The 12,564-nt window shown below is 37.0% G+C and overlaps 2 protein-coding genes across 3 annotated transcripts in view; one reads left to right on the top strand and one right to left on the bottom strand.

Annotated features, from left to right (window-relative positions):
- Nucleotides 1-199: 199 nt before the first annotated feature.
- On the top strand, nt 200-2,547 carry nup62l (nucleoporin 62 like). The gene is made up of 2 exons (XM_030124488.1): nt 200-2,035; nt 2,127-2,547. The coding sequence occupies exons 1-2, from the start codon at nt 494-496 to the stop codon at nt 2,283-2,285; spliced, it is 1,701 nt and encodes a 566-aa protein (XP_029980348.1). The 5' UTR covers nt 200-493; the 3' UTR covers nt 2,286-2,547.
- Nucleotides 2,548-3,488: 941 nt separating this feature from the next.
- itga6a (integrin, alpha 6a) overlaps nt 3,489-12,564 on the bottom strand; it is a 29,499-nt gene continuing 20,423 nt past the window's right edge. Inside the window, exons 17-26 of one of the 2 annotated variants that reach the window (XM_030124487.1) lie at nt 12,305-12,384; nt 12,132-12,209; nt 11,943-12,045; nt 8,571-8,750; nt 8,404-8,487; nt 8,213-8,320; nt 7,468-7,566; nt 7,271-7,396; nt 5,805-5,930; nt 3,921-4,058 (exon numbers count right to left, since the gene is read on the bottom strand). In XM_030124487.1, the coding sequence (XP_029980347.1) occupies nt 5,823-5,930; nt 7,271-7,396; nt 7,468-7,566; nt 8,213-8,320; nt 8,404-8,487; nt 8,571-8,750; nt 11,943-12,045; nt 12,132-12,209; nt 12,305-12,384 (966 nt within the window). In that variant the 3' untranslated portion in view covers nt 3,921-4,058; nt 5,805-5,822. Of the gene's footprint in view, nt 4,059-5,804; nt 5,931-7,270; nt 7,397-7,467; nt 7,567-8,212; nt 8,321-8,403; nt 8,488-8,570; nt 8,751-11,942; nt 12,046-12,131; nt 12,210-12,304; nt 12,385-12,564 lie in introns of both variants that reach the window. The other variant, XM_030124486.1, reaches the window with a different exon arrangement.

Here is a 12,564-nt window from a genome sequence, read left to right as displayed (position 1 = left end):
TGCTATCAGAAACCCAACGCTGTCGGACATTATTTTCCCTTAAGTGTCACTCTCTGACAGCAAGTTTAGCCAATCAAATTTAGTTATTGTTCAATACTGAAAGTTTAGTGGATGATATATCTGTCAATTTTACTAGAAAGGCGGGAGTTTTGTGTTCAACGAATAAGCGGGGTTAAAAAAGTACGGCGGTTTGTGTCGCCACTTCCTTTAGTTGACCACAGAAATGCCTGTGTGACGAAGAGTCGAGGGACTGGGCCACGTTTTTATGAAGGATGTGTTGTTAGTTTTCGGTCCCTGTTTTGATGAAGGTAACGTTAATAAACCCATGATTAAATAATTATCGCTTATGTTAGAAAAGTTTGTGTTTAATTCCGCGGCGGCTTATGTTAAAGCAGCTCTTTCTTGTGACCCGCCAAAAGCTCCGGCCGAGGAAGTGACCATTTTGTGCGATAACTGAGCTCCGTTCAGGTGGATTTGACGCGTTTGAGGGAAAATGAATAGCGGCTTTAACTTTGGACAAGCCTCTGGGGGCTTCACCTTTGGGCAGAAGACCACGACTGCAGCCCCTACCGCGGGCTTTGGACTGGCAAGCTCCACACCGGCAGCGGCTGGAGGAGGCTTCACCTTCGGAACTTCAACCCAGGCCAGCACCAACCCCACCGGCACTTTCAGCTTTGGGACACCGGCAAAGAGCACAGCAGCCGCGGGGGGCTTCTCATTTGGGACCCCCGCCCCCTCATTTGGTCTGGGTTCCACTCAGACCACCACAGCAGCAGGGCTGACATTAGGCTCCACAGCAGCGCCGGCTGCGACAGGAGGATTCACTCTTGGAGGCGGATTATCCGCACAGACCACCGCTGCCGCACCTGCTGGAGGGGGCTTCACCTTTGGGACCCCCACCCAAGCCCCAGCTCAGCCCCAGCCTGCAGCAGCTGCCCCTGCACCTGCACCCGTACCTGTGGCTGCAGCACCAGCAACAACCACGGCATCGGGTGGCCTAAATTTTGGAGGGTTTAGCTTTGGAGGTACCAAGGTGCAGGTGACCACAGCTGCAGCCTCCACAGCTGCCACAGGTGGAGGATTCTCATTTGGCACTGGTGCTCCTGCGACCCTCACCTTAGGCACTCAACCAACTGCAACTGCTGCAGCCGCAACCACCCAGGGAGGAGGATTTGCCTTGGGGATCAAACCCTCATCCACCCCAGCTCCTCCAGCTATGACCCAGGCCGCCCCACCTGCAGCCCCCACACTCTTTTCGGCACCTGCATCTACTGCCACATCCACTGCAACAGCCACCGGATTTGCTTTGGGTGTTGCTCCAACCGCAGCTGCAACCACTGCAGCACCAGCCTCTGCAGCACCAGGTGGAGGTCTGTCCTTCATGCTCAAACCTCTGGGGGCAGCTACGACCACCTCGACCCCTGCTGCCGCTGTTGCAGCCGCTGCTGTTGCTGCCGCCGCTGCTGCTGCTCCTGCAGCCTCCACTGCAGCTGCCACAACTGGTACAGCTACAGGCTTTACGCTAGGACTCAAACCTGCATCTGGCACAAGCACCACAACAACAACTACTGCCACCACAATCACTACAGCTGCTGCCCCTCCTGTAATGACCTATGCTCAGCTAGAGGGTCTCATAAATAAGTGGAGTCTTGAACTTGAGGACCAAGAGAGACATTTCTTACAGCAGGCCACTCAGGTCAATGCTTGGGACCGCCTGCTGGTGGAGAATGGTGAGAAGATCACAGCCCTGCACAAGGAGATGGAAAAAGTCAAGTTGGACCAAAGGCGGCTAAACCAGGAGCTGGACTTCATCCTCTCCCAACAGAAGGAGCTTGAGGACTTGCTGTGCCCACTTGAAGAATCTGTGAAAGAGCAGAGCGGAACCATCTACATGCAGAATGCAGATGAGGAACGTGAACGAACCTACAAGCTGGCAGAGAATGTGGATGCGCAGCTGAAGAGGATGTCGCAGGATCTGAAGGAGATCATTGAGCATCTGAACACATCCAGCGGCCCAGCAGATACAAGTGACCCGGTAAGACGAGACTGCATTTTTAACAAATACTTTTTTTTGTTTTTGTTTTTGTTGAAAATTAAACTAATAATTTTTCTGTTTTTCCTCATAGCTTCAGCAGATTTGCAAAATCCTCAATGCACACATGGATTCACTTCAGTGGATTGACCAGAATTCAGTTCTTCTCCAGAGGAGAGTGGAGGAGGTGTCCAAACTATGTGACAACCAACGCAAGGAGCAGGAGAAAACCTTTCGCTTGACATTTGACTGATCTGCAAGAAAATACTCTTGTGTGTTTACTGATATGTAAATGTTTTCAGTAGTGATGAGGGATGTCTACTACGAATCCAAATATTGTGGATGCACATTCAGTAGTCTCTCTTAACATGCTTTCACCATAATTCAAATCCATTTCTTCATATTTGGTTTGCATAAAGATAATATTTTCAATGCAACAGCTTTTATATCTATAGAAATCTTTTCCTGTGTGAATGCAATGATTAAAAAAAGAATAAATGTTTTGATTAAACCTGTGTTTATTGGGTTAGAAAATAAACTGTCACTATAAGTCACAGTTGTAGCTAAAACCCAGTCACTATCTATAGTTTCTCTGGACCATTGAAAAGTCTAAAAGTACATAGTTTTATGCTGTAAAAACCTTAATTGCAATTTTGGAAATTAAATGTAATTTTGTGTTTATTAATAGAAAAAATATCAGAAAAGGAGGACTTCCTGGACTAAAAAGTGTGTGGTTTGAGGCATGTACTCGGGGAAACCAAATTACAAGGCCTTATATATTAAAAATATTAAATATACAATGAAAGCGTTTTAATATTTTAAGAGACTGCAGGAGTTCTTTGTTACCTGACTTTTGTTCAAGAAAACACTTAAACTTTGGGTGTGAACAAATTTGATCTACATGGATTGAAAACAGTATTTGTCTATTTACATCAGAATCAGAAAAATTCAGTGCCTTTACATTCAAACTTGTTGAAACCTGCAGAAATGCTTAAGGTCTCTAAAAGCTGTACCTACTCTTGTGTGAGGACATGAAATAGAAAAATGGCTAAAGTCTTAAAAGGAGCCCTGCATAAATACTGTTAAACTCCTGCATAAGCGTATAAAGTTGCACCTGCATCATACTGGCTTTATTTTTTCATAGGACAAAGCTAATGGTAATGAAACAACAGCCACACTCAGTTGGAAAGTTTTTTTATTCGACTTCACAATTCATCAGCAGAGGCACCAACTCTGACTTTCACTTTCACTTTGTTCCCTTTAGATTCCTCTAAAACAAAAGTGATCCTTACTTCAGTGCTGATCTACAGTACAGTGGACGCTACCCTAAAGGCTCTAGAGATCTGAACAGAACAAAAATGGTCTCCACTTGTTGTATTTAATGTGTATCCATTATTACTAGGGCGTGATGATGTACCTAAAAGTCGTTCCACATAAGACAAAGCACATGTTTTTCGTTAAAAGATAGCGAACATGAACCACAGTGTAAAAATGTGCACATACACATTCATATTATTTGGAGCTGATTGTACCTTTCCTGCTCAGGCTTAGGTTTTTAACATGATGTAAGGTTTAACATCACACATCTCCATAAAAACAGCAAACTTTGTCTTCCTCTGCTCCTGCTCCAGGGCAGAATTAAGACTTTAAAAAATTCTTTGGCTGCAAGACTTTATAAAAAAAAAATAAATATACAGTGTGTGCGAAAGTTTTTCACTATTTACAAAACTTACAAAAATGTTTCATTATTTATACAGTGTCAAAGTTCAAGGACATGAATTATTGAGGGTTGTGTTCAACAAATGAATGAAAAACAAAGTACAGTGGGTTTAAACACGTCTGTAAAAAGAGAAAAAGTCAGTCATGAGTAACTTTCATTGTCGATCCAAGTCGTCATCCACTGCTTTTTATCAAAAGCATCAAGTTTGACTTTCCCAGCATTAACCTCTGGAGACTCTTTCCTGATCCGCACAGCATGGTATCGAGGTACGTTGTCATCTTGCTTGGAGCGATTGAAGAATCCACACTAAAGGAATGAATTATTATTATTAATTTAAGAAAAACACCTTTATCTTCAGTAATTAACAGAGGAGAGATGTGAAAGAATAGTAAGGCATGCTTTGCAGGTTTGGATCGGCTACATCAAGCTGCCAAGCAGAAAAAGTGTCAGCAAAAGCACCTGCAGAGCAAACAGGAAGGAAAAGATTAAGCCTGTTGGTAGAAAAGTGTTATTTTTTTACCAAAATTCAGAGACTCATATTATACAAATACACTGGCAAGAAAAACAGCGAACCCATGTGAATTTCCTAATTTTTTTTACAGAAATTGGTCAAAAAATGTGAACTGGTGTGACAAAAACAATGGGCACAGCAACATTCCATTGAATTTCTCTAATTTTTTCATTTGGAGAAAAAGAGGAACCAACTCCGGAAGCACCAAACGCTCTTAAAGTCCAAACGTGTTCTACCCCAGGTGTGATGAATCTCACTTTGATAATAAATGGAACAGGTGTGGTCAATAGTTTAATTAGCATGTGACCACACCCACTAAACACCATAAAAGGGCAGGTGCTGTGCCATGTGCAAACAGCTGACTTTGGACCAGAACAGGAAAGCAAGTAAAAGGACTTTAGCTGCAGCAAAATCAAATTAAAGAAAACAGGGTCTGAATGCTGACTGTTTGACTGTCCATTATGCTCAGAATTTAAAAATGTATTTATTTGCAGCAGGACAAAGGGCCATAGATTTGTTTTCCTTTTGAAGAAAATCTGATATATATGCATAAATATGGGGATTTTTTTTTTAATCTGAGGGATAACATGTTAAAGGGAAAAATCTGTTTCCACTGTGTCCATTAGATGTCCTTTTGTTTAATTATTTACTTTTATCTTTATTATTTCTGTCACAAAGGTGTTCAGTCAGACAATATAGTATAAAATCAGATATTTTTCAACCACAAAATTTAATAATCAATCATAGAAATTCATCTAAAATATAAAATAATCTGAATTTGATTATATTATGTGTTTCTGTGTGCTGAACAAATATTTCCCGGGCTGTGTTATTTTTCCCTTGACCACTATTTTGTCACATTTACTGAGACAAGAGAAAAACATCCTGGCCCAGGAAGTATTTGTTAAATACACAGAAACACATAATACAATCTAATTTAGATAAATTTATGTTTTAGAGGAATTTCTATGATTTATTATTAAATTTGTAGTTGAAAAATATCTTATTTGTCAACTGAAGTGCAGCATCTGAACACCTTTGTATCAGAAATAATAAAAATGAAAATGAATAATTAAACAAAAGGACATATTTGGGAAATAAGTATATTTCACTTCAACATATTATCTCTCAGATTTACTTTTTTTTTTCGGTAGCACATAAATAAAGTCATATCAGATTAAGACAGTTTGATTGATTCCTCTTATTTTTTCATTAAGAGAAAATATAATAGAGATTTAAGGTTCATTCTGTTTCTCTGACTTGGATCAGATCCCATTTTATGACCGATTCATGCAGAAAACTCATGGGTTCACATACTTTTTCTTGCTGTTGCATAACACAGCACAAACCAACACAGAGACATGTGCATATTCACTGTGTCTCGGTTGTATTTCAGTGTTTGTGTGCGATCGCTTTGGTATAATACGTGTCTGATTGAATTTTTCTGTTTGCTGATTTAGTTGTTAAGGTTTTCCAGAAGCGTAAAGTGAGGTGATTAGTCGCTGCAGTGATCACACTCCATGGCGTCAGCTTGTTTTTACCCCTGTTCAGAGGATAAATCAGGCCTCAGCAGACAGTTTGTCTTTGTCAGAGGGCTGAACATGGATCTCTGCCTTGTGATACGCTGCATCGTATTGGTCTTTAGTTGCTCTCTTGAAGAAACCACACTGAGAGGAAGCAAGGTGATGAATTGTTAAGTGACACGTTTAGTCATTAATATTTATCTGCCAATATGAGATCAAACACAGTGAAGATAAATGTGTCATGACTGTAGACTTTATCTGTACCGTCTAAAGCTGCTGCTCAGTTATTCTTACAAAAACTGGATGTATTACTTCTATTTTTAGCATCATGAGCCTCATAAAACAGTTCCTTGTGCACATCTGTTGTATTTAATATGAGTTTTCACATAACAATGACTACCACATGTATACATTACAGCTCTATTTCAATAAAAAAAAGCATCTAATTTTGTTGTGTATTTGTTAAAACTGTCTGCTTCTCGTTAAAATTCTTTTTCTTTTTTTCTTTTTTATTAATTATGCTTTTAAAACTGTAAATAGTTTTTTTAAAATTCTTTTTTAATCTGCAATCTAATTAATCTGGAACTATATCCACCCCGCTGAGAAGTTAAAGATTTCTATTTTCTGAGTAAATATTCAGTCAACAAAGATGGCAAAGTCCATTTAAGTTACAAAAAATGATAATTTTGGTGATATTTAGCCAACTAAGTAAATCACAGTCAACCACAGAAGCACTATCTTTTTCTTTTTCTCTTATCTTTTTCTATCTTTTTTTTTTTTTTTTTTTTTATCATGAAATTGTATTAACTGTTGCTTAATGTCTATTTTCTGGTCAATATTTAGTCTAGAAAAGTCTAATGAAGTAAGTAAGTTTTCAAAGCAATAAACATAAATATTTAGTACTGATGCTATATTTTCCACATTCTTCTACCTTTAACTAAAAATCCAATATTTTAGACTTGCTTTTTATTGATTTTCTGTTTATTATTTATTGTACTGTTTCCCAATTTTGTTGTTTACGCAGTAATTTGTCTCTACATGTTTTTTTCATGATATTTAGTACCTGTTGCTTAATATAATGTCTATTTTCTAAGTACATTTTTTAGTCTAGAAAGTTTAAAATCTAGAAACACTCCAATTTAACAATAAACAGAAACAATATTAAACATCAATATTACATTGTCCAATATGTAAATGACAGAAGCTTAAAAATCTTTTAAAACTCAGAATTTTTTGCTTCTTTTCATTGATTTATTGTTGGTTTTATGATGTTACTGACATCATTTGCTGATTTTACTGTTTGTGTAAAAGTTTATCACTGTATTTTTTTTTATCACAATATAGTCTTAACTGTTGTTTTAAGTCTCTTTAATCCAACATGATATTCCATCCATCTGCTTTGTAGATATATTTTTCATTTATTTTCATACACTATCATTACTCTTTTACAGAAACACAGATGTAAGTTACTGTAACATACTCACCTTCCAGAGTAGATACACTAATAAAGCTAAAATCAAGATTCCAGCGAGAACAGCCACCAGTATGATCCACCAGGGGACGCCTCCATATGGAGTCACTATGTTTGGTGGGTAGACCGTCACCGTCACCTTCAACAGATCAGACCATTTAGAATCAGACCTCCGTAACAAACTGTAATCCTCACCTCTGAGTTACTTACATTAGTGTCTGGAGTTCTCAGGATCATATTTTTAGCCGTCGTCTGAAGCACAAGCGAGGCCTTCACGATTATATCCAAAGGTGTGACAGAGGTATAATCCTGAAAACAAGAACAGCTGCTTAGGAAACACAGTCACATCCTCAAACAGATGTTGTTAAACGTACGATGAATGTGAACGTCAAGGATGTCAAATTCATTTTAGTTCAGCCCAGTGTGATCTCAAGCAAAATAATTTCATAAATGAGCTATAAATAATGACAACTCCAAATTTTCTTCTCGGTTTAATGTGAAAAAAGTCAAATTACATTTTGAAAATATGTACAAGCTATCCTTTCAGAATCAAATGTGAATAACCTGAACAAATATGAATAACCTCAAAATGTCTGGAAAAAAAAAAAAAAGTGAAATTTTAACAACTGTTACTAAATGTTTTATGTATTTGTAGATCCACTGTGATCTGTAACTTGTGTTAATAATAAAATGAGACATAGTATTGTTGAAATTGTACATATTTTTCTTAAGAATTTTCAGGTTGTACATGGTTATTTCAATTCTATAATGTAATTTTACTTTTTTTTTACACTAAAACAGAGTAAATTTTGGATTATTATTTACAGATTATTATGCAATTATTTTACTGGTCCACCCTCTTGAGATCACACTGGGCTGTATGTGGCCACTGAACTAAAATGAGTATGACACCCCTGTTTTACATGTTTGTTGTTGATAAAATTCAAAGTGTTACTTCAAGAAAAGTGGAGTTCCACAGCCGAGATCTGAGCTCTACTGTAGTACCGTCCAGTCCCTGCAGGGGGCACTTCAACACCACACATTTCAGCTCATTCTCACAAGACTACAAGGAAAGAAAGAAGTGGTTTTCATAAAGCCAACTACACCTTTCTCACAAAACATGAATGCACTCAAACCAAATCTCACCAAAACTTTCTTTCTTTGGTCTGATACTTTTTTGACAGCTTTTCTTTCTCCGATTTCTCGCTTTGTCCTGGATGCAGAAGACTCCTGAAAGCACACAGTATCTCATTTACACACTTGTTTATTGGTTTTAATTGTGAAACGTGGAAACTAGGGTTCAGTAACATTACCTTAATTTGTTTGAGGGGGTTGATCTCAGACTCTGGAGAGCAGCGGATGTCATGCGGTCCTTCTTTCGCAGTTATCTTCACCAGGTACAGAAGCCATTTTCCATTTTTATCTGATTTGGGCCACTGGATATGGAGTGAGGCTTGAACAGAAGGCTTCAGAGACCTCCACAAGTTATTTATCTGCGAGGAAAAACAATACGATAATATTCATGAATGAAAATACAGTCACACAGCGGCTTTAGACACTGATTTTTGATTCAATTCAATGTAGAGATCAGTTCATTTCAATTCAACATCATTTCAGTTCAGAATATTTCAGTCATAATCCCAAATCTGCTTGTATGTGGAAGAGTTTCTCAGATAAATAATGTATTAAATAACACAAGGAACCCTCTCAAATTAATGTTTATATTCATAAGCAGTTATTTATTATGTAACATGAGAGACCTTTGTGCACTTAATACAGGTTAATTTTGTTTCCCCAGAACTTAAATTTACATCATGAATTGTCATAAATCTACATTTTTACTGATTCTTCCACCACTTAAACTGTATTGAATGAATGCACTTTGCTAGATTATTAGATAAAGTCAAGAAAAACCACTAACTTACAACTGTCATGTCTCTGTTTTTAATCTTGTTGCTTCTTCATCTTTTATGGCTGATATCTTCCCTCTACATTTAACATGGGTTTGATAAAGTCATCACTTATAAACTCATCTTCTATTTTAATTGGGAAAATTAATTCTTATGTAACAGCGGTTCCTGAACTTTTTCTAATAGAGATCCAAAAGATAAATGTACAAAAATGTATGATTCAAATGTATGACTTTGAATTTTTGCTGGAATTTTTGTACATCTGTCACAGCGATAAAATGTCAATAATGGTTTCTAAAAGGTTAGTGATGCCGACAAAACACACAGCAGATGTTATATGTTATTTCTGAAAGTCTATTTTTTTGTTTTTCTTTTTCAGTCTCTTACATGTTTTTCATTCTTGTTGCATCTTTTTCAGCTGAGGCTTGAAAAAGAGCCCACGAGACAACTGTCAACCCAGGTTCAGGTTCAGGTTACTTTATTTAAACCTGCAGATAGATTTGTTTTGCAGTCAGATGATGACATCCTTTTGACACTTCTCAAAACACAATGACATGTAACATGAAGCCCCGACATGAGTTGACTCTAGACATTATACAATAAAAGTGCTCCAGGTTAAACCGATCAAGACATAAAAGAGAAAAGAGAAATTGGCCGACAAAAAGAATGACTGTGATAAAAGATAAAGTAAACCTGTGGACTAAACCAAGGTTAAAAGAAGTTTGAAGAAAATTAAAAACCCATAAAAAGGAAGAAACCTGATCAATACCTACAGGAATACAAGATAAATTCAAAAATTAGCAAATAAATAAATAATGTGCAAAATATTGGTTGTTTAACTCTGTGACAGCAGCAGGAACAAAGCTGTTTTGTTACAAACTAAGGCAGGTTTGTCAAATATACAGCCTGCGGGCCAAAAATATGAACATCAAATGTCTTAAGGAAAGTAAGTGCCATTTTAACAATATTCTAATATGCCTGTTACTAAATGTTTTGTGTCTTTTTAGATCCACTGTGATTTACAAAACATCAAATATGTATCTGATTTAAGACCACAGTCAGATTTGTGCAGTTCAAACCAAGGTTATAATAGTTTGGGATTTTTCATTATAGTTTAGTTTTATTTAGTTTTGACTTTTTTTCCTCTAATTCAGTTAGTTTTAATTAGTTTTTAGAGCAGGTTTTCTAGTTTTTATTAGTTTTGATTTTTTTCTAAATGCTTAGTTTCAGTTTAGTTCTAGTATTAGTTTTAGTTTTTTTTATATCTTTTATCTTCTTAGCTGTCGTATTCAAATAAATCCCATACAGGACTCTGCTTTCTCCCAACTTTAATCTCTGTCTGGTCAGGTAGAGTGGGGACGAGAAGACGACTCTACATGACAAGTGACGAGAAGTGACGAATGGTGAAGTGACGTAAGGTGTCACCAGCTAAAATTGCTCGAGTGAAATCAATCGATTTCATATCAGTCCGACACTGACAAAAACGAAAACTAAGAGAATTTTATCCATCATTTCTAAATGTTTTAGTTAGTTTTCTAAACACACAATACAGTTTCAGTTAGTTATCATTTTTTTCTTTTAATTATAGTTTTTATTTATTTCAGTTAACAAAAATGGTTTTTCAATTCTAGTATTCGTCATTTCATTAGTTTTCGTTAACGATAATAACCTTGGTTCAAACTGTCATAAAAAAATCAGATATGGGTCATATTATAGGCGAAAAAAGTCAGATTGGGGCCATTTTTGCCTGCAGTGTAAACATAGCCTTAGTGAGTGTGAATCCTGACATTTTGTTGTACATTACACAGACCTTCCTAGTTCAGAATAAACCTGTGGGACTTGAAACATGAGTTAGTTACTGGGATGATGTGAAAGGTTTCAGGTTACAGTTTAACTCACTTTATTAGCCTCATGAGGTAATAAAGAAATCCATTCTCTGCATTTTACCCATTCTAATGCACACATAGCACCTAGCATTAGCTTTAGCACATTAGGAGCAGTTAGCTGCTGTTGAGGATCATCTTCAGATTAATTTGAATCAGACACAGTTTTGTTTTGTTTTTTACTGGGGTCATATTTTTGTAAACCTACTTTTATTAGTCTTTGGTACACTTATTTGTGTATATGGACCCTAATAGTTCATAAAGTTTGAATTTGAACCCTCCAAGTGCTGCTAAGATATCATTATATTCATTTTGGCAACAACTGAGTGGATTTCTACAACCTGTTTTAATTCCTTCTTAATTTGTTACGCTTTATAACTAGTTACATCATGACATTTGCATTTGCACAGATAAGGTCAAGACTTCTGACGAACAATTTGCGAAGTACCCCATAACTGTTTATCAGCAGAAAAACTGAAAATATGTCCAAACTTTGAGCTGATTACCTAAAATGTTCAGTTTTTGGTTGTATTAATGAACACAAGTGGCTGAACGGGACAGAGCAGCACAGTCAACAACCTGGAGGGGGTGGGGCCTGAAGTGGCTCATTTGGATTTAAAGGGCCAGCGCTCAAAACGACCTTTCTCATGTCATTACTCAGAAATAGGGTTGAAGATGGACCTGTGGAGTTTAATTAATGAAGAATTCAGACCCAAGCATAGCATTTACAGTTTATGTAGACCCAGGGAAATGTTTTAAAAAGCATAATTCCATTTAAAACAACAAAATATCACTCCTTTAAAGCATGTGATAAAATAATAATTTCCCTTTGTTGGACTAATAAAGGCATATTTTATCTTAGAATAGTGTGAGGCTGAATGTGTGAACTTACTGTAAAGTGATAGTTAATCAAACTTCCAATTTCTTCTTCTGTCTTCATGGCACTTTCTCCTTTCACCATCCCACCAAAATGAACTGTATTAGAACTGGCATGTCTGAACAAAACAAGCAAAAATATTCACTTCACACACTGTTTTTCTGCTCATATCTAGAGTCAAATAGTCTTTAACAACACACTCACCCACTGACTGACAAAGGCAATTCAACCATCACTTTAGCCTTCACTTGAATGATGGCCATGTTTTCTTGCACACTTGTTCTACAAGAAAAAAATACACACAGTATATTTATTTCTATTAATGACTACGATGGGGAATTCACAATCATCATGTTTCAGAGAATTAAGTGTTTTACGTTTGGAGCTGCAGGTCGATGCTGATCTCTTTGGTGTCAAGTGTTATTCCAGCAGTGCTCAAGATGATGTAAAATGTAGTCTAGTGGGGAAAAAGAAAAACATCATTAGCTTGAGTGAAAGTACTGACGGCACACTGTGAAAATCCTCCACTACAAGCACAAGCCCTTAATTCAAAACCTTAGTGCTCGTTGTGCAGTAAAATAATCCGTTTCAGTGTTTTACAGTAATATGTGATGTTTTTGGATTCATTTTCCTGCTG

This window comes from Sphaeramia orbicularis, chromosome 21, assembly GCF_902148855.1.
Source record: "Sphaeramia orbicularis chromosome 21, fSphaOr1.1, whole genome shotgun sequence".
Classification (NCBI taxonomy): domain Eukaryota; kingdom Metazoa; phylum Chordata; class Actinopteri; order Kurtiformes; family Apogonidae; genus Sphaeramia; species Sphaeramia orbicularis.
This window is presented reverse-complemented; position numbering and strand designations above follow the sequence as displayed.